At 42.6% G+C, this 22997-nt stretch overlaps 1 protein-coding gene across 4 annotated transcripts in view; it reads right to left on the reverse strand.

Moving 5' to 3' along the window:
* Nucleotides 1-1677: 1677 nt before the first annotated feature.
* Nucleotides 1678-22997, reverse strand: part of nphp4 (nephronophthisis 4) — a 417576-nt gene continuing 396256 nt past the window's right edge. For all 4 annotated transcript variants that reach the window (XM_059951738.1, XM_059951740.1, XM_059951739.1 and 1 more), the window contains 4 exons: nucleotides 15953-16124; nucleotides 14015-14194; nucleotides 10409-10552; nucleotides 1678-8596 (listed from right to left, as the gene is read on the reverse strand). In XM_059951738.1, the coding sequence (XP_059807721.1) occupies nucleotides 8456-8596; nucleotides 10409-10552; nucleotides 14015-14194; nucleotides 15953-16124 (637 nt within the window). In that variant the 3' untranslated portion in view covers nucleotides 1678-8455. The remainder of the gene's footprint in view (nucleotides 8597-10408; nucleotides 10553-14014; nucleotides 14195-15952; nucleotides 16125-22997) is intronic.

Raw genomic sequence — 22997 nt, forward strand, 5'->3', positions numbered from 1 at the left:
CTCCATGGACAAGAAGGCACAGCAGCACCTCCACTTCCTGAGGAAATTGAGGCAAGCAAAGCTCTACCAACAACCACCCCTCCCATTTTAACTGCATTTTATAGAAGCACCATTGAGAGTATCCTGACAAGTGACAATTCCATCGGCTATGGGAGCAACAGAGCATCGGACCTTAGTATAATCAAGGATCCCACCCATCCATCCGGCATCTTGACATCCTACCATCAGGCAGGAGATGCCAATACATAAAGACAAGAACAGTCAGGATGGGAAACAACTTCTTCCCTCAGGCCATTAAGCTTCTAAACTCCCTTTCGCATTGCATTCGAAGTATCATTGGATAATTTGTACTGTACCCTTCAAGCCTTAATTTGTGCACTTTACTTCATTTATCTAAGCATTATTCATTTGTGCATTTAATTCTTTCTTTCCTAAGTTATTGTGTGTTATGTGTACTTCTGTGCTTTACACTCTGGTCTGAAGAAATGCTGTCTCGTTTGGCAGTATTCATGTATATGGTTATATGGTTATATAATTAAATAACAATAAACTTGACTTGTCTCAATTCCAACCTTCCAGCACCAGAACAGTACTATGTCCCATTTGAATTTAATCAAATTGACTTCACTTACATCCTTCATATACATGAGGAGTTAAAATCTTTACATTATGACTGGGGCTAAATGTGCAAAATGCAATTTATAGTAAATAGTATGTACAACAGGATAGTCAATATAACATAGAAATACAGTTGTGTCAGCATGAATTAATCAGTCTGATGGCCTGGTGGAAGAAGCTGTCCTGGAGCCTGTTGGTCCTGGCTTTTATGCTGTGGTACTGTTTCCTGGATGGTGCAGCTGGATCAGTTTGTGGTTGGGGTGACTCGGGTCCCCAGTGATCCTTCTTACACACCTGTCTTTGCAAACATCATGAAGAGTGGGAAGTTCACATCTGCAGATGTACTGGGCTGTCCTGCAATTGACAGAAGTACATTTCCCATACCAGACAGTGATGCAGCCAGTCAGGATGCTCTCTATTGTGCCCCTGTAGAAAGGGTTTGGGCACTTATACCAAACTTCCTCAACCGTCTGAGGTGAAAAGGCACAAAGGCGCCTTTTTCACCACACAGGCGGTATGTACAGACCATGTGAGATCCTCAGTGATGTTTATACCGAGGAACTTAAAGCTGTTCACCCTTTCAACCCCAGCTCTATTGATGTCAATAGGGGTTAGCCAGTCTCCATTCCTCCTGTAGTTCACAACCAGCTCCTTTGTTTTAGTGACATTGAGGGAGAGGTTGTTTTCTTGACACCATTAGCAGATTGGAGCTGTGGGTGGCGACACAGTCATGGGTATACAGAGAGTAAAGGACGGGGCTTAGGACACAGACCTGAGGGACACCTGTATTGAGGGCCAGAGGGGCAGAGGTGAGGGAGCCCACTCTTACCACTCGACTATAATAGTAGTTTCATCAATAAGCTTCAAGTTTTTCTGAACAGCGATACAGTCCACAAACAGTAACCTAAACACATTGCTTTTGGGATTTCATTGTTCAGAATTAAAACTCAGTGAAATTCAAGTATTAATATCACCTATATGTTCACATAAATTATTTCATCTCCTTCCCTCCTGGAACATGACACAAACTAATAAACCAAATTGATTTTATTCTTTAAACTGTAAAGCAATTTTATATTGTTAATTAATAACAAAATATGCAAATATAAAAGGAATAAATTAATACAAATGACAGTGTAAAAAGCAGTATACAACCCAGATGTTTTTAGTAAATTTGCACATTCTCTCTTTAAAAATAAATTTTGTAGATTTTTCAAGACAAAAAGGGGAAATCATTTGTGCAGTTTCACAGGCTACAAGATGCCACAGGAGTTCGTATATCACTCTCATGCCAGTAGCACTTTGGAAGTGAAATAATTATAACTTTTAGAAAACAATCACAGGCAGAATGTTAAAAATAAATGTTTAAGAGTTGAATATCTTCCTCCACACAAAAATATATACTTTTTCATAAACATACTTTGGATTCAACATCTGATGAATTTTACACCAGTTCTGATGATGCCTGTTAGTTCTGTCACTTTGGAGGCATCTTGTTAATATGGACACCAGGTTTCAATATGTATAACATTTATCAATAGGAGTAGTATCTGTCAGTATGCCAATAGAGACACTACTTGTCACAGTGGATACAATCAATCAGTGTGGGCACTGCCTATAAATAAAGAGGCTACCTGAGGTGTGGACATTTGCTTATTAATAGAAAGCCTACCTGTCACCATGGGCACTGCTTATTAGTAAAAGTTTACCTGAAGTGTAAGCACTGGCTTGATAGAGACTGCCTGCCAAATAAAATTACTGACTGTTATTGTGGAGAATGATTGCCAATGGGGATTCTAACCTGTTAATACAGAGACTGCTTGCTACCCGCCAGTATGGGCATTGCCCGGTAGTAGGAAAATGGTCACTATTTCTAAGATTTGAAATGTCTGTCAATGTGAATGAAGTCAATACAGACATTACATTTCAGCATACACGTGCCTGTTGCAGAATCACAGGAAGGTTAAAGCAAGAAGGAGAATTTTCAGCTCATTGAACATCTGCTAACTTAATGTAATAGCAACACCTCCCAACCCACACCCTAAAAATGTCACAAGCAGACTCTGCTGCAGGGTCCACAGTACTACGCGCCCGCAGAGGCGGGCTACACCGCAGGCTCAACAATCACACTCAAGAGTTTGCACCTTCCAGCTACTTAGTTTTCCATTATAGTGATATTTAACTCCCTCCCTTTTGTTCTAGTCTTGTCCAGACTTGCCTAAAAGCACATCGATATTTATGCTCCCTGCTTACCCTCACTCTTGTCTGGGAAAGTAGACTACTATTGGTACTCATGCTGCCAAGAAGCAGTATTTATTTATAATAGGTTATTATGTCGAACCACAGTGTTGGCATTAACTTCCAATTTGAGAGTTTTAGTTAATGGCCCTGTTGGTCTAGGGTTTGTTTTTTTTCTTCAAGTTCTGCAACAGCTCTCATTAAAGTCAGCGAATTGGTGACCCACTTCAGTGTCTCTCTCTCTCTCCACACTTGGCCATATCCAAATGTTTTGACAGCAAATCTCAGCCACCAAAGCCCCGACTTCCACGTCTGGTCCAAAACCAACTCCTACGTCTGTACCAGAACTGAGTATTCCTACACCGGGCAAGTACTCTGGCAACCCTGATAGTTGCAGGAGATTCATTACCCAGTGTCAACTGACTTTCTGAGCCTGGACTAATCAGTTTGGTGATGCTGCACATAAACTGGCATACATGGTAAATCTCCTGGATGGACCTCCACTCAGTCTATTCAATGCTCTAAGGGAGCAAAAGTACCCACCAGCCCCATCATTTCAATATCTTATTGCCAATTTAAGGAGAGTTTTTGACCTTCTAGTATAGGGTCAGGAGGTTGAGCTAATGTAGGAGGACAGTGAGGGACTATGCAGTAAAATTCTGCATGCTTGCACGAGAATGGCACAAAAGATCCCTCCTCACTGCCTTCCAGTGCAGACTGAACACAAGGGTCCAGCACAAGATTGCTGTCCATGTTGAACAGGACAGTCTGGATGACCTCATTAATCTGGCCATTTGAAGTGATGACCTGGCAACTGAGTGCCAAAGGGAAAGTATGTCTCACGTTTGCTACTTTTCGGATCATCACCTGTCATTGCCCAGTACTCAGCTGAAAGAGGAGCCAATGCAAGTAGGGTGCAGGGTACCATCTCAAGAGGAACAAGATCAGAGCAGAACAGGTTCCTGCCTATATTGTGGTGATCCAAGACATTTCTGTGCATCATGTCCCAAACATCCAGTAAAAGAGGATACCCATCAGCAGGGAGGGGAGTTCTAATGAGTTAGTTCTCTGTGCAATCAGCTTCCTCTAACTGTGTGATCTTCCCAGTTTTCTTACTGTGGGGTTTTCAGACTCATGAACTTCAGGCGTTTATCGACTCCAAGGCAGCCAGAAATATCTTGGACAATTCATTGGATCAAAAGTGGGGAGTTTTGACTCAGAGATTGAGAGAAAATATTGAAGTCAAAGCCCTGGATGGTTGACTCTGGGCACCAGGAAGATCCACCTTTCCACCAAATCCCTCCAACTTGTACTTGAAGGCAACCATAGGGAACAACTCTGCTTCTATCTTTTTGATTCACCTGAACTGCTGCTAGCGCTCAGTCTCCCCTGGTTATCCTGACATAACCCAGGATATCCCTAAAAGCACTCCAAGAGTGGGGAATGGTAAACCTGGCTACCTGTCTGGGTCCAGCTCAACCACCAGACCGCGAATCCCTTCCTGTGTCAACTACTGGTGTGGACCTGTCTGGCATTCTGACTGAATACTCTGGTCTTCTTGAGGTCTTCAGTAAAAAGAAGTCTACTTCCTTGCCTCCACACCAACTATACGACTGCACCACTGACCTCTTGCCTGGGGCCAGCTCTTTTCCCTCATCCAGAAACAATAGCCATGGAAGAGATATATCAAGGAGGCATTGGCCTTGGGGTTTATCCATCCGTCAACCTTGCCAGCAGGGGTGGGTTTCTTTTGTTGTGAGCATAAAGGCTGATAAGCTCTGTCTCTGCATTGATTGTTGGCCTCTAAGCAATGCTACCCTCTTCCTCTGCTTACCTCTGCATTCAAACATCTCCAGGGAACAATCATATTTTCTGAGATAGATCTGCACAATGCTTATAACCTTGTTGGTATCAGAGAAGGAGACGAGTGGAAGACAGCTTTCAACATCTCCACTGGCAACTGTAAGTACATCATCATGCCCTTTAGTGTAGTCAACACCCCTGCTCTTTCTCAGGCCTTCATCAACGATGTGCTTAGGGACATGTTGAATCAGTTCACTTCCATGTATTTGGATGACATTCTGATCTATTCCTGCTCTCACGAGGAACATGGCCAGCATGTCCAGAGGGTTCTCAGACAACTTGAGAATTACCTTTACACCAAGCCAGAGAACTGCATAAAGACCAGGTGTCATTTTTGGCCAATATACATTCAGTGTTCAAATGGACCCAAATAAAGATCAGGTGGTCATGGAGCCATCTATGATCAAGTAAGTTCATGGGATTTGCGAATTTTTGTCGCTGTTTCATCCAAAATTTCAGCTCTCTTGCAGTCCCCATAAATGCACTCACCAGGAAGACATCTGCAGGATTCCAATGGACAAATGAAGCAGACCAAGCATTCTCAGAACTGAAGTGATACTTCAGCACTGCCCCAGTGATGCAAAACCAGACCTATTGAGGCCATTCATTGTCGAGCTGTACTCTCTGCAATCTTCTGCTATAGCCGGTTGGACTGCTGTGCCTTTCTTTCCCGTCACTTGAATCTGGCCAAGGGTAACTACTATGTCAGGAATAGAGAACTTCTGTCTGTCAAGGAGGCCCTGGAAGAATGACAACACTGGCTGGAGTGGCAGAACATCCAGTTTTGATTTGGACAGATAACAAGAACCTCTCCTACATTTGGAACACTAAGAAACTCAATTCCTGTCAAGCCCATTGGGCTCTCTTCTTCACCTGGTTTAATTATATCCTCACCTACTGTCCTGGTAGCAAGAATACAACGCTCTCACCTAGCAGTTCAACGTGTCAGAGAACAACGTCAGTCCAGGGTCCGTCATTCCTTACACATGCATTGCTGCTCTGGTAATTTGGGGAAGAGGCGGAGGTGAGGGTCACCCAACAATTGGATCCAGGCCCAGAAGGGGACATCCGAACCAGCTGTTTGTCCCTAATACACTGAACCCCAGAGTGTTGAAATTGAGTCACTCCTCTCATCTGCTTGCCCATCCAGGAATTCAATGGGACCCGGGAGTTTATCAAGAGTTCATTTTGGTGGCCGTCTATGTCCCAGATGTCCACGACTTCATTGTTGCCTGTCCTGCTTACACTCAGAACTAGCCACAGTGTTGGCATTAACTTTGTCTGGGTGCTTTAGTTAATAGTCCTGTTGGCTTAGTGTTTATTGTTTTTCTTTTCCTTTAAATTCTGCAATAGTTTTCATTAAATTCAGGGAACTGTTGACCTGCTTCAGTGTCTGTCTGTCTGTCTCTCTCTCTTTTTGCACTTGGGTCATATCTGAATATTTTGAGAGAAAACTTCCTAGAACTCTGCAGATCCTCTCTTTTTTTTTTACTGTCAGTGCAGATATCACCTGCAAATATACACTATAAAACCAGAATGAATATGTCACTTGATTTTTTTATAAGAACTGCATGTTTCTTATACATTCTGATGTTCCAGGCCATTTGAGCTGTCATTGTTTTAGCAGCACCTCAATAAAGACCTTGATACAAGTTCTCATTTTTCCTGATAACATCAGCTAACTTTCAACTATCAAATGGCTGATTTCTTTAGATCTTATTTCTTAGCTGTCACTGCATTTGAAAGAATGAAGGAGGTAAAATGAAAATCTCTGTTACCATCCTCTTTGCCGAGTTCTGTAGAATCAGATCACAGATACACAAAGATGTTCTCAGAATATTATATGTGAGGTACGTAGCATTAGGAACACACAGTGGGAAGTTTGAGGATTTGTAGGAGCAACTGTTCAGTGGTCGGGGGCTGAATGGAGAACTTTAAGGGTGAGTGGAATAGGTCAAGCAGCAAGTCACTGTGTTGTGAGGGAGGGGTAAGGGCCAGTAGAAGCAGCTGTGTTTAGGTGAGACCAGCACACTAGGCAGAAGGGTGCTAAGACCATTTGGAGGCTTTACTTAAGAGTTGAAGGGGGTGAGTTGAGGAGCACACTGTAAGGAGGAGGGACATTCTCTGCAAGGTGCTTCCTCCACTTGAAGGACATGAGGTAAAGTGTTGTTGATGTTCCTTTTGCCAGTGGACTGCTTGTACAGCATATTTAATGCAGTCGAATACTAGCAGCTGAGTCACAAAGGACAACAGCAAAGGGAGCAACAAAACCAGATAAAAACAGGTATAGTAATTGAGAGCTTCAGAAGAAACAAGGTGAAAGCACTTATAATGAATAAATTCTAACTAGAAATAATATCAGACGAAGACATACATGAAAGTTAATGGTACGTCACTGAGGTAGCAGGGATTTTAAGTGATGTAAGACCATAGTAAAGGATGTCAAGTGTTAATTCTGGTTTGAATTGAATTAGTAGCCAATAGGTGTTGAAGAAGACCACTGCTGAGTGAGAAGGAGATAACAAAAGAAGTGGGCAGATGCTACCAGGATGAATTGGAGATTGTCCAGGATTGGTGAGGAGTCTGCTGAACCAGGAGTTTGAGTTAATGAAAATAAAGGTATGGCTTTCAGCAGTATTGGGAATCTGGTTTGTCAATCGTGGGTGATATTATGGAAACAAAACGACGATTCATTTATGAGTGAAACTTAAATGAAACTCATGTACTTTCCATACCTGGAACCACATTCGGGGCAAGAGTTACATTTTGGCAACAAGGCATAATTGTTTGTCCTTTACATCTTTTATACAATCGCTAGACACTGTTGAATATAAAGATACTACAGGTCTACCACACTAACAAGTTGCTGAATAGCGATGGAGCTGAACTTGCGTACCTTGTATTCGCCTGGATTTGTTGCGTAAACTTGTTGTGCAAAGGTGTTGCACAACTAGCGGTGCAAATAATTGACTTGAATATTTTTATTGTGATTGGAAAACCCTGTTGGACATTAGTAATGTAGAATGCTGCAATTCCTGTTCACTGATTCATTGGTGAAACCGAGGCTGGGGAGTTGTGTTGCCTCGGTTAAGTGCAGACAAGGCCCTCTTGCCATGGTGTCAACTGCTGCACATGCTCAGCAGAAGAGATGCCAGAGGTGGTGTGGGAGACAGCAGAGACCCTTGAAGAAGCACTGGAGTCTGTGCTGGTTTGGGGGCTGGTCCATCCTGTTGGTGCTGCCCTTCAGTATTCACTTGGTAGAAAACAAGCCACATTGAATTCATCTGCGGTTGTCCGAGCACTTGATAAAGAAGTGCTGTGTGCTTGTTCTTGCAAAAGAGTAGCTGCAGGGCAACATCCCATGCACCATCAATCTATAGGCTATGCAACTTGGGGACTTGGGCTATATTTTTCTGCTATCATAACTATATGTGACTTGAACTTGGACAAAACAGTATTGATCTAGAATTGGAAACTATGGTGTAAGATGAGTGATTCAATCCCATGATATAGCAATCATTTTATGCAGTCTGAAGCAGACATGCAGCAGGCACTTATACAGGAGTTTAAAATGGAGCTGAAATGTTATTCTGCTGCAGTAGATAGAACTTGTCCCAGAGATTCCACTGACAGTCTGGCACGTGGTCATGAACTTCAGCAGCTGAGGAAGAAGGTTGTATCTCTTCTAAAGTGGAGTGATGTAAAACATCTGTTGCCTCAAGCATTCAAATAGATTCTATTGGTACGTTACTTTCACACAATAAGTTTCTTCATTTTTTTCAGCTTGGTCATTAATGAAAATCAGGATTTCCTCCTCACCGGAATTCCAGCCTGGTGCAAACCGTAGGCCAATGTGGTAGGTTTCACCACCTTCAATCTGAAACAAATTAGTAGTCTGTGAACTCAGGAACACATCAACAAAAACATAATAAAAAAATCAGAGAACAGGTTTTTGCAGCCAAAACACAGATCTCAGATTTCAGATTTCATCAGTACTCACCTTTGTTTTACTTACAAAATTATAACAATAAAGAAAATGTTAAGCAGGCGTTTGTGGCCGATGTAGCCTATCAAGACTTCAATAAGGTCTTTGAACAGATCCCATGTGGGAAATTACTTAAAAAGTTAAGAGTTTACAGGATCCAGGGCAATTTGGCAAATTGAAAGTAACCTGACCTCATGTCAGGAGGCAGAGCTGATGACAGAGGGTTGTTTTTTCAGTTGGGAGCTTGTGACTAATTGTATTCGTGCTGGGATCGTTGCTGTTTGTGATGTACATTAAAGTCTGGGGTGGGGTAGGGTAATGAGATTAGATGGTAGTTGAGGTGACTGTTGAAGGTTAAGGCAGACCATGTCATCTTATCGGAAATGATTTGATACACATTGTGCCCACAAAACACATACCATGAAGGCTGTTATATGTTATGTTGTTTCAAACTAGAAATGATGGCCGATTCTTGAAGATGAAAGAATTCAAACATAAGCTACAGAAACTCAGCAGGTCAGACAGCATCTATGGGGAGGATTAGAGAGTCAATGTTTTGGGCCAAAACCCTTCTTAAGGTCTGTTCTTTATTTTTCACCATAGATACTGTCTGACCTGTTGAGTTCCTCCAGCATTTTGTGTGAGTTACTCTGGATCTCCAGCATCTGCATAACCTCTTGCATTTATAAACTAAAGAACCCATATTTCAGTAAGGGAGTGACCATTCTGTGGAGCACATGGTCTCTGTAGAAGGTGGAACCAAGCACCACTGACTTACTCCTATTTCAGAAAACAATATTTGGAATAGAAATGTAAATTAAGATGTCAGGAACATAAAACGTAACTTTGCACATGATTTCCAAAGTTCTCAACACCTGGAGTTTTCCACACATCATACTAGGCCTGTTGTTAACAATTAAAAACTGTTGCCACAATCTGCAATGGCTCCATTATCATTGTCAATAAAACAAAAAACAGAATTAAGTCAAAGACCCTATATCAGAACTGGGAAAATGAGGAAAAAAGGTTGGTTTAAATTGCAGAGTGAGTGGGGTTGGACTAAATGAGGAGGGAATATCTCTGATAGGGTGAGACCAGGGTTCCCATAGTGGGTAGTAAACCATTGCGGACATGATGGGCTGGATGGCTTTGTTAACAGCTCATCACCATGGCAACCCTGGCTTTGCCCCATCCTATCCATCCCTCAACACTCTCTCTGCAACTGAAAACTAACTTGTTTCTCTTTTCACTAAGGTGGCCTCAACTACTGAGTATTTCCAGCTATTGTGTTTTCACTTCAGTTTTTGGTCACCATATTGATCATGCTCTATATCCAGCATAATGTCCAGGGATTTCCTTCCTTTCTTCTGTGGCAATTTCATTTTTATATTCCAAATACTTATTAATATTTTATTTTCTGTGATTACGTTCCTTTTGTTCCAGACTGTAGAACTGAAGGTTCATTTATCTTATGGCTAATTATTGTTGTTACTTTATGACATAATGTATTGTTTATAACCAGAGTACATTACTCCCAGAGTGGCATCACCTGCTCACTATGAGGTCACAAATAAGAGTACAATAGCCAATACAGCTTTAAAATTACAGACAAGAAATATTTCTTTAACTCATTTTCTATGTTTTAAATACTTCTGCATAACTTTGTAAGAATGAAATATAAGCTGAATGACTTAAAGTTCTTACCTCAAAAGAATCTTCTTTGAACTGAAGTAAATCAGGACGATTGGTTCGCAGGAAATACACTCGCTTAGTTGGGTATGGATTGGTATAATTGATGCGCTTGTTGCTACCTTTCCCGTCTTCCAAGGGTATAGAGATCTCAAAAGCCTTTAACAAATATAAGAGCAGTAATGAAACTGCAGAGGGAAGCTGAGAATATGTGTCTACCCTGTTTATTTTTCTCTATTTTTGTCAATATTCCCACTTCATCAGGACAATGGACTTCATTTCTCACCCATTGGCCAAAGTCAGGTTCATTATTTCTTACCATCTCCACCAATACAATCCTTTGGGCCTAATATGATACAAAAAATAAATACAATTGGAGATGCTAGAATTCAAAACTAAAAATAACATTAGAACTCAGTCAACAGTATCACACACAAAATGCTGGAGGAATTCAGTGGGTCAGGCAGCACCTATGGCGAAGAATAAATAGTCAATGTTTCAGGCCAAGACCAAGGCAGGAGGAAGAAGCCAGAGTTAGAAGGTGAAGGGAGGGGAAGCAGTACAAGTTGGCAAGTGATAGGTGAAGCCAGGTGAGGGGTAAGGAGGTGGCGGAGGGGGGACGAAGTGAGAAGCTGAGAGGTGAAAGGTGGGAAAGGTGAAGGGCTGAAGATGAATGAATCCAACAGGATAGCAGAGTATACCATGGGAGAAAGGGAAGGAGGATGGGCACCAGAGAGAGGTGATAAGCAGGTGAGAACAAAAGAAGGGGCAAGAAGGGAGCAAGAATGTGGAATAGACTAAGAGAGCATGGGGAAGGGGGAAGAAATCACCAGAACTAGAGAAACTGATTTTCAGGCCATCAGGTTGGAGAATACCCAGATGGAATATGAGGTGTTGCTCCTCCAACCTGACAGTGACTTTATTGTGGCAGTAGAGGAGGCCATGGGCTGACATGTCAGAATGGAAATAGGGAGTGGAATTAAAATGGTTTGCCACTGGGAAATCCTGCCTGTTGCAGTTAGTGTGAAGGTGCTTTATAAAGTAGCCCCCCCCCCATCTACATTTGATCTCTTAATGAAGAGGAAGCTGCACATGGAGCACCAGATATAGCAGGTGACCCTTTACATTTTAACAGCAGTTTTTTTGGGGGGGCAGGGTTGCCTTAAGAGGTTGATCTAACATTGAATTCCTTCATAGATAATTGACTTAATGCCCTTAATTTGGAGAACAAACATAAAAAAAGATCAATTCTGTTGCCCAATGGCAACCAGATTTTGACAAAGACCAATTTCTTTGTTCTGTCACTAGTTGTGCCTTGAGTGACAAGACTACAGGCTCTGGAATTCCCTGCCTTAAATTCTTGTCTTGTTTTATCCCATTAAATCTCTGCTTAAAACTGACCTCTCTTCAAGTATCTCATCGCATGTTTGATCACTCATTCTAATGTCTCCTTTGCTGCTTCTTCTCATCTAGCACCATGCACTGCCCTTCCCCCTTTTCTCCCACTTATATTTATTTAATTGCCTCTTGAAAATCCAGCTTACCGTGTCTGCAGAAATATTTTATTATGGAGAGGAAAGTTGTTCTATCTATATATCCAATGACATCCATGAAATTAGATTTAAAAACCCCCTTATGAAGTACAGCTCATGCCTCATGGGCCAGATTGAATTCTTTGAGGAAGTGACAAAATAAATTGATGAAGATTACATAGGTGTTGCTGGATTTGCTGAGTTTCTCCAAGATTTTGTACATGTTACTCTGAAATTTCAGTATCTGCAGAATCCTTGTGTTTATGACAGTAGAGAGTGAATATGGTGCATTTACATATTACTAAGGCATTTAACGAGGCTTCTCATGGTAGCCACATTCAGAAAGTCAGAAGGCATGGGATCCACGGAAACAATGGTATGTTTTCAGAATTGGCTTGCCCATAGAAGGCAGTAGGTGTTTGTAGATGGATCCTTTGCAGCCTGGAGATTAGTGACCAGCGGTTCCTCATGCATCTGTTCTGGGACCCCTGCTCTTTGTGATGTTTGTAAATGTCTTGGATAAGGAAGTGTAATAGTGACTTAGTAAGTTTGCAGATGACATACGGTTAGTGGTATTGTTGATAGAGTAGAAGGTTGTCATAGGTTACATAGGGACATTGATAGAATGCAGAACTGGGCTGAGAAGAAACAGCTAGAGTTCAACCCAGAAAAATGTGAAGTGATTCACTTTGGAAGGTCAGACTACAAGATGTAGAGGCATAGATAGAGTGGACATCCAGTACAAAATGAACACAAAATACAGGGTTAATGGCAGGATTCTTAAAAGTGTTGAGGAATCTTGGGTTCCGTGTCCATAGATCCCTCAAAGTTTCAGCATGTTCATAGGATGGTTAAGAAGGTGTATGGTGTGTTGGCCTTCATTAGCTGGGGTACTTAGTTCAAGAACTGCAAGGTAATGTTGCAGCTATATAAACTCTGGTTAGACTATACTTGGAGTATTACATACACTTCTGGTCACCTCATTATAGGAAGAAGGTGGAAGCTTTAGAGAAGGTGCAGAGGAGATTTACCAGGATGCAGACTGGATTAGAGAACAAGTCCTATTAGGATAGGCAGAGTGAACTAGAGCTTTTGCCTTTGGAGCAAAGAAGGGCGAGGGGTGATTTGATAGAGCTGTACAAGATATAGAGACATAGACAGAGTGGACGTCTAGCACTAAGTGTAAAGGCATAGATAGAGTGGACATCCAGATACTTTTTCGCAGGGCCCACCTAATGGCTAATACGAGAGGGCATAACTTTAAAGTGTTTGGAGGAAAGTATGAGGTTGTCACAGGTAGGTGACACAGAGTGGTTGATGTGGAATGCTCTGCCGGGGATGTTGGTAAAGGCAGATATGTTAAAGACATTGAAGAGGCTCTTAGATAGACACATAGATGAAAGAAACATGAAGGGTTATGTGGGAGGCAAGGGTTACATTGATCTTAGGGTTCGTTAAAGGCTTGGCACAACATTGCAGGCTGAAGGGTCTGTACTGTGCTATATTGCCCTTAAAAACAAATTGTATAAAGTAAGTATCAACATTACTGAGTGAGGTTTCTTCTTTAACATCCCTCTTTTGCCGATGTCTCTCATCTCCTCCCTAAACCTCTCCTTGACATTCTTCTTCAGTTACATCATCGTTTTCCCATTCATCACTTCAGCTGCTTCACACTCACCACAAACCAAATGATCTTCCCAGGTGCCCCTCCCCCATACTAGCCCAATGCTCTTCTCTGCACCATTCTCACCACCCTTGTCAAGATATTCTCCTCCACCTTATCCACATTTTCCTCTTCTGTCCATGTTTCCATCCCACAATCCACTCCATACCACTCCTGCTTTCCTCACCAGCTCCTCCCTCCAATATGTTGCCCTACACTTTGTTTCTTCCATGATCTCAGAGGGAAGGTAGTTCGCAGCAGGTTGGTGGAAAGACATTCATATATGATTGCATGTGTAAGATCTATTTGTTCAAGATGGATTGTTCTCAATTATATGGTAAGGAAAGCAGAATATGGAAAAGACCCAATACCCTTACTTAATATATTTCTTCCTTAAAATAGTTCAGATGCATTAACTCTTGTTACCTTACAGATGGCAGGTTGTTTACATATTAAAAATATAAGCCAAGATGCCACCAATTGACGGAAATCTACATCCACCACATTCAGATAGATGCACCTATTTCCTTCCATCTGAGGCCGGATGGTAATGTGCAGATCCTTTACCACGTGTGGTGGAAGTAGGAAGACATCTGATGGCATAACCTAGATGATAAAAAAAATATAAAACAGTGATTAGTACCTAAATGCCAACTTTGAAAGATATTTACTATAAACACAAGAGATCCTGTAGATGCTGGAAATCCAGAGCACCACACACAAATGCTAGGTCAAGCTACATCTATGGAAATGAATAAACTGTTGACGTTTTGGGCCAAGACCCTTCTTCAGGACAGATATTTACTATGTTGAACAATCCTAAGGATATTTACACTTGTGGAGATATGGTTTCAAAACCATCAGTTCTCCCTGTCACCTCTGATTCACTCGACCAATGCTCACATAGCTCAGCTCATCCAATTCTAGTTTGTGCCCTGATTCTCAGCTCACTGAATCCCTTTTTCCAGGACCCCCAGTTAACTGACGTCTTTATTAATTATAACAGCAGAGTGAAAACTGCCACAAATTCCTTAGCTAATTGCTGAAGCTGAACATAAATTCATCAGTCCAATTCCATGGCAAATGAGATTCTGTGTTCACACTTCCTCTCCCTAAAGTTCTGAAGATAATTAACATTTTTACAACAAAATCATTGGAATTTATAGCAAGGAAAGAAGCTATTCAGTCCATTATGACCATGGTTATCAAAAATAGACCTAGGATTAATCCTATTTCCATGATCCTGGTCTACAAGTTAACTCTCTTCAAGTGCAAAATATACCTTAAATGATGTGACAGGATTTGCATTTACCACACCTTCAGTCAGCAACTAATCACTCTAAGTAAAATATTACTTTTCGACTCCAATCTAATCCATCTACCAAATAAGTTAAATCTATCCTGGTATTTACCAAATTTTCTGCTAAAGGAATGAGTACTTACTGTTTATTTAGTCAGGGGCTCTTCTATTTTACACATTTCAATGAAATCCTCTTAAAGTCCTTTGTTCTGAATAAAAGAACCAAGGCCTTGGTAGACTCTCTTTATTAGCTATAATTCTTCAGATCTCTTCATCTCATGTTCTCAATATCTATAGATTAATTATTACTATTTTGTTTTTTTTCTCATTTTGCACTAGCACTTTGTTTTCTTTTGCACACTGGCTGTTTGCCCGTCTTGTATGCAGTCATTAATTCTATTGTTTCTTTGTATTTACTGTGAATGCCTGCAAGAAAATTAATCTCAGGGCTCTATATGGAGACTTATACAGCATGTACTTTGATTAAAAAAAAAGTTTGAATTTTGATAGTGCGAAAGAAGAATATTGAGTTCATGGACTGCTGGGAACTCTAATGGCAAAACAACACATTTCACGGCATATACTAATGGTAATAAACCTGATTCTAATAACGCAGGAAAATTGGTGCAGGAGTAGGTCACCTCCCTCAAAACTGTTCTATAGTCAAAATGGTCATGATTTATCTACCCTGACTTCAACTCCTCCTCTCAGCCAGATCCCCTTGCCATCCTTGAATAAATCCTTTTTCCTTGTGCTGTGGTGGCCAGAACTGTGCATCATATTCTAGCTGTAGTCTAAATAATGTCTCATATGCTTCAACATGACTTCTCTGTTCTTCTGTTCTGTGACTCAGCCAATGAAGGCATGTATACTAGATTCCATCTGAACAACCTTAATTATCTGGCCTGCTAGCTTCAGGGATTTGCAGACAAGCAATCTAACATCCATCAACATTTCATTCTCCAGCAAGTAACTGCATATTTTCTTGTTGTGTTTCCCCTCTTGAATTGAATTCTACTTGCTGCTTCTTGATCTGACTAATCTGATAAAACATTTCCAGTTACCTCAAGCTCTTCAGTATTTGAGGTGTAGGCAGCCACATTTCGAGCAGATTGTGTCCCTCGCAACACCAGTGATAACTGGGTCCGCTGGCCAACCACACAGTTGACATCTATCCGGTGGAGAGACTGGACGTAGAACTGCCATATCTGGATTGGCACAGCCAGCCATGGATCCCTGCAAAATTTATTAGAAGGTTCTTGAACCATTTACAAATATTTCCCTCTTCCGTTATTTGATTAGTTTCAGTAGAACATGCAGAAAACCCTAAGGTCAAGTCACAACAAAATAATATCCACTCAAAAGCCATTGTGGGAGTAGTCAGAGTCAGATTGGGAAACTGAGGTTTTGGCAAGAAAAGCTGGAGGATGTTTTGGATCAACCATTGCATGAGTGGGTCAGTGTAGGAGTATGAGGTCTGAGGCTTTGGCTGGAGAGGCTTCAGAAGGGTGGCAAGTAAGAGCAGGAAAGGTGTTTTTATTAGTGTCAGGTAAGGTTTTTTTAATATAGTAGTTAAAAAGATACCAAAAGATTTAAGTATCCAAAAAAATACAAAAATACAACCGATTACATGAAGTAGGGAGGATGGAGGATCAGGCGATGTGTTGTAGTTGACAGATGAGGAGCTAGTGGACCCCATTATGGTTCCCACAGACTGGATCTGCAGCATGTATTGGTTGCTTGAGGAATTCAGGCTCAAAATTAATTACCTGGAACCTGAATATCAAACACATCAGGAATAGGGACTATTACTTGAATACTGCATTTTATTAAGACCAATTAAATTTACTGCTTCAAATTTGGTCTGTGGCCAGGAACAAGATCATGTGACTGTGAGTGAGGCAGGGTTAGAGGAGCCTTGGCCTTTGAGCTTGCCAAACAGGTCTGAGAGAGGTGTTCCCTATGAGGATACACTTCCCTGTAGGAAGTATGACACTGTGATTCAGGAGCCATTTAAGAGGTAGAAGAGAAGAGAAATGTAGTCGTAATTGGGGATAGTATATTCAGGGGAATGTATACAATTCTCTATTGCAAAGATCGAGAGTCCTAGAGACCATAAGACCATAAGCTATAGGAGGAGAATTGGCCATCTGGCTATCGAGTCTGCTCTGCCATTTCATCATGACTAATCCAATTTCCCTCTTAGCCCCAATTTCCTGCCTTCTCCCCATATCCCTTCATGCTTGACCAGTCAAGAATCTATCAACCTCTGCCTTAAATATACATAAAGACTTGGCCCCCACAACTGCTGTGTTGTCTGCCTGAAGCCCTGGATTGGGACATCTCATCTGACCTGCGACAGAACTTGGAGGTGAAAGATCCAGTTGTCACGGTCCAAATCCAAGTAAGTACTGATAACACAGGAAAAGCAGAAGTTTCTGTTGAGGGAATAGCTAGAGACTAAACTAAAACACAGTGAAGACTGACGCAAAATACTCATTCAGTTCATCCACCATTTCATTGTCCACCATTATTACCTCTCCAGCATCCACTCTCACCTCTCTTTTACATTTTATTTATCTGAAATAACATTTGATATCCTCTTTAATAGTATTGGCTGGCTTGCTTTTGTATTCCATCTTTACCTTCCTAATGACTGTTTTAGCTGCTTTCTAGTTGATTTTTAAATACTTCCCAGTTCTCTAAATTCCCACTAATTTTTGCTCTATTATATCCCTTCTCTTTGGCTTTTATGTTGGCTTTGTCTTCTCTTGTTAACCATGGTTGTGTCACCTATGTATTAGAATACTTCTTCCTTTTTGGGATGTATACATCCTATGCCTTCTGAATTGCTTCCAGAAATTCCAGATAATGCTGCTCTGCTGTCATCCCTACCACAGTAATACGGATACATCTGTCTTTAGCTTCTCCTTCTCAAATTTCAGAGTGAATTCCACCATATTAGCTGATCCCCTGGTGGGTTCAACCACTGGCTGCTCTAAAAAGCCATTTTGTAGCCACTCTAGAAATTCCTCCTCCTGGAATCCAGCACCAACCTGAATTTGCAATCTACCTGCATACTGAAATCCCCCATCACTATTCTAACATTGCCTTTTGGCATGCACTTCCTGTCTCCTTAGTACTGTTTGGGGGTCTGTATGTAACTCCCATCAAGGTCTTTTTACCATTGCAGTTCCTTAGCTTTATCCACAATGACTCAACACATTCTGACCATATGTAACCTCTTTCTAATGATTTGATTTCACTTTTTACCAACAGAGCAATGCTGTCCCCTCTGCCTTCCTGCCTGTCCTTTTGATACAACGTGTATCCTTGGACATTAAGCTCCCAGCTATAGTCTTCATTCAGCCATGATTCAGTGATGCCTACAACAACATACCTGCCAATCTGCAACTGTACTACAAATGCATCTACATTATTTTGTATACAGTGTGCATTCAAATATAACACATTCCATCCTGTATTCACCCTTCTTGTCTGCCTTTTACACTGCAAGTCATCCTGTGAACTGCAAATTTACCCTATCAACAGCCTCCCCTCACTACACAGTGCCTCTGTTTGTAAACCAGCTACCTCATCTTCAGCACCATTATCCACCTTTCCTCCGATACTTCTTGAATTTAAATATAAGCAGCTCAGGATACTAGTCGTACCATACTCAACCTTTTGATTCCTAATTTTGTTTGAGGTCTTACCAACATCTTCCTCCATCAACCTCTTCACTAACTGTTCTGGCACTCTGGTTCCCATTCCCCCGTAATTCCAGTTTAAAGCCCACCGTGCAGCATTAACAAACCTTTCCACTAAGACATTAGTTCCTTTCCAGTTCGGGTGCAAACTGTCCCTTTTGTACAGGTCCTACTTTCCCTAGAAGAGAGCCCAATGATCCAAAAATCTTAAGCCCTCCCTCCTACACCAACTCCTTTGCCATGTATTAAACTGTATAATCTTCCTAGTTCTAGCCTCACTAGCATGTGATACAGGTAGCAATCCTGAGATCATAATCCTGAAGGTCCTGCCCTTTAACTTAGCACCTAACACTCTGAACTCCCTATGCAGAATCCCATCACTCATCCTACCCATGTCATTGGTACCTACATGGACCACGACTTTTGGATGTGCACTCTCCCACTTACAAATGCTGGGGACTCAAACCAAGAAATCCTGGACCCTGGCACCCAGGAGGCAACATACCATTGAGGAATCTCGTTCTAACCCACAGGGCCTCCTGTTCATTCCCCTAATTAACAAATTCCCTATTACCACAGCATGCCTCTTCTCCCGCCTCCCCTCTGAGTCACAGAGGCAGACTCAGTGCCAGAGACCCAACTAGCGTGACTTGCCTCTATTAGGTCATCTCCCCCCGCCCCGCAACAGTTTTCAAGGTGGTATACCTGTTGTTGAGGGGGGTGGCCACAGAGTGCTCTCTCCCTAATCCTTTTCCCTTTCCTGATTGTCATCCAGTTTCCTTGGGTGTAACTACCTCTCTATATGTCCTGTCTATCACTCCCTCAGCCTCCTGAATGACTCGGAGTTCATCCAGCTCCAGCTCCAATTTCTTAATGTGGATTATTAGAAACTACAGCTGGATGCATTTCTTGCAGTTGTAGTCTTCAAGGAAAGGCTGTTGTTGTTCGTTCTTCGGAGTCGAAGACGACCACGACTTCTGTCAGGTGGAGAGTTTGTGACTGTGGGTCTGGAGGTGACTGGTGAGGCCAATCCGGGCCCTGAAAGCTCGCCCACACGTGGGACACATGAGGGTAGGTGCTGCAGTGGAAGTGGAGGTAGTTTGAGCCTTGCGCACAGCGCGTTTCCTCTGAGCCTCTGCGGTGTCTCTGATTTCTGCTGCATACACTCCTTTAGTGGTTCCGTTCCACCAGGTTGGGCAGTCCAGAGCAAGCGATTCCCAGTTACTGGGATTGATGTTGAGGTCTTTGAGGGACACTTTGAGGCAGTCTTTGAAACGTCTCTTCTCTTCTCCAACTGAGTGCTTGCCCTGGCTCAGCCCATCTGGCTTGGGCTTTCTGTATGAGCGTGTAGACGCTGTGGGTGCTAGCCCACTCCAGGACCTCCGTGTCTGGGACATTGTCCTGCCATCGTACGTGGAGAAGTCTGCGGAGGCAGCTCAAATGGAAGTGGGTGAGCTGTTTAGCGTGTCTGCTGTGGACAGTTCAGGTCTCGCTGGCATAGAGGAGGGTGGTGAGAACCACTGCTCGGTAGACCTTCAGCTTGGTGGTAAGGCCGAGTCCTCTCCACTCCCATACATTCTCACCGAGTCTCCCAAAGGCGGCACTGGCTTTGGCAATTCTGTTGCTGATCTCTGCATCTGTTCACCACTCGTGATAGAGTACTGCCCAGATAAGTAAAGCTGTCGACTGTCAGTAGCTTCTGCCCCTTTACTGTGATGTGTGGTTCCTGGTAGGGCTTTCCGGGTGCGGGCTGGTACATAACTTCGGTCTTTTTGGTGCTGATTGTAAGTCCGAAGTTGTCACAGGCTCGTGAGAGGCAGTCCATTTCTCACTGCACCTTCTGCTCTGTGCTGGCGTTGTGGGTGCAATCATCAGCGAAAAACAGGTCTCTGACGACGGTCTCCTTTACCTTTGTAACAACCGCAGAAGCCGGAGGTTGAATAGCCCGCCGCCAGTCCTGTATCTGATGTGTATACCATCCTGACAATCGCAGAAGGCATCAGTCAGCATAGCAGAGAAGACCATGCTAAAGAGTGTAGGGGCAAGAACGCATCCTTGCTTCACACCATTCATCACTGGGAAGGCTTCTGACTCGTCACCATCATCCAAAACTTTCACCATCATGCCATCGTGGAACTGCCGAACAATCGTGATGAACCTGCTAGGGCAGCCAAACTTCTCCATTATCTTCCATAAGCCATCTCTGCTGACCGTATCAAATGCCTTGGTCAGATCGACGAAGGTCATAAAGAGGTCATTGTGCTGCTCTTGACATTTTTCCTGGACTTGGCGTGCAGCAAATATCATGTTGACAGTTCCACGCTCTGCACGGAAGCCAAACTGGCTTTCTGGGAGGAGACCTTGCTCAAAGTGTTGGAGAAGGCGATTAAGCAGCTTGCAAGCCAAGATCTTCCCAGCTATGGACAGGAGGGAGATGCCTCGGTGATTGTCACAAGACTGGCGGTTGCCTTTCCTCTTGTAGATGTGGAATATGCTGGGATCTTTCAACTGTTGTGGGACCTTTCCTTCGTTCCACATAGACTAGAAGAGTCAGCTTCTGCATCATGAATGGGCCTCCTGCTTTGTAGTCCAGCAGGGATTGCATCTGATCCTGGTGCTTTGCCACAAGAAAGTTGCCAGATGGCTTTTCTGACGTCTTCTTCTGTGGGGAGGTTGTCAAGGTCCAGGCTGATCTCCACCTGAGGTAGGCGAGCAATGGCTTCATCATTGATTTCAGCAGGGCGGTTGAGGACCTGGTTGAAGTGTTCAGCCCATCTCTCCAAAATCTGCTTTTTCTCTGTCAGCAGCCGAGTCCCATCTGCACTGAGGAGGGGGGAGGAGCCAGAGGACTGAGGTCCATACATAGCCTTCAAAGCGTCATAGAAACGCTTGGTGTCATGACTGTCTGCGTAGCCCTGGATCTCATCTGCCTTATTGCTGAACCAGACATCCTGCATGTCACAGAGTTTCTTCTGCACTTTCCGTCTTGCACTGGCGAAGGCATCTATCTTTGCTTGTGATGTGGGATCATTCTGGTGCGCTCTGAACAGTTGGTGTTTCTTTGACAACAGTGTCTGTATCTCCTCGTTGTTCTCATCGAACCAGTCTTGATGTCTACGGATTGCTTGTCCGAGGTGTTCGAGAGCGGTAGAGTAGACTGCATCTCTGAAAGCCATCCACTGCTCTTCAATGCTGGTGTGGTCATCCTAGGGTGTGTCAAGCCTAGGTCTTCACGAAATTCTTCTGCAACTACGCTGCTCTTCAGCTTGGAGACATTGAGCCTCTTTGTAGTCTTGGGGTCTTCTCACAGGCAGGATGCGAAGTTTAAACTTGGACACAATGAGTCGATGATCCGTCCAGGAAAGGCAGAGTGGGTTCAAATCACAACAGTAGATAGAAAAGGCATATAAAAGGAACAATGTTGCAATGGTTATATGGGATTTCAATATCCAGACACAAGGGAAAGACAGGCTAGTGCTGGATCCTAAGGAAACGAATTTGTAGAATACCTACCAGATGGTTTTTTTAGTGCAGCTTATAGTTGAGCCCACTAGGGGAAAGACAATTATGTTATTTAATGAACCATATGTAATTAGGGAGCTTAGGGTAAAGGAACACTTAGGAGACATTGATCATAATATGATAAAATCCACTCTGAGGTTTGAATTAATATCCGATGTATTAGTATTACAGCTGAGTAAAGGCAATTACAGAGGCATGAGAGAGGAATTGGCCAGAAATGATTGGTAGGGATCATGGCAGAGTAGCAATGACTGGAGATTTGGAGAGTAATTCAGAAGATGCTGGAATGGTTCATCCCAAAGAAGAAACTTTCTAAAGGGAGGATGAGGTTTCTAAACTTTGTAAAGGGAGGATATGGCTAGCAAGGGAAATCAGAGACATCATAAAAGGAAAAGAGAGGACATCCAATATTGCAAAAATTAGTGGGAAGCTGGAGGAATGGCAACCTTAAAAAAAAAACAGCAGAAGGCAACTAAAAAAGCAATAAGGAGAGAAAATGAGAGAAGGTCCACAGTGACTCGTGAGTCCTGGTGCAGGATTCCCTGAAGATTTAACTTGTAGGTTGAATCAGTAGTAAGGAAGGCAAATGCACGGTTTGCATCCCTTTCAAGAGGACCACAATATAAAAGCAACAATGTACTACTGAGACTTTATAAGGCATTAGTCAGACCACATCTGGAGTTCTGTGAGCAGTTTTATTCAATGCCAACACAATCTAAGTATGTGCTGGCATTGGAGAGGGTCCAGAGGAGATTTACAAGAACCATCCCAGGAATGAAAAGATTAATGTATAAGGAGTGTTTGATAGCTCCAGGCCTGTAATCAATGGAGTTTAGAAGAATGAGGGGGGCTCTTAATGAAACCTACTGAATATTGA

The sequence above is a fragment of the Hypanus sabinus genome, chromosome 27, assembly GCF_030144855.1.
Source record: "Hypanus sabinus isolate sHypSab1 chromosome 27, sHypSab1.hap1, whole genome shotgun sequence".
Classification (NCBI taxonomy): Eukaryota; Metazoa; Chordata; class Chondrichthyes; order Myliobatiformes; family Dasyatidae; genus Hypanus; species Hypanus sabinus.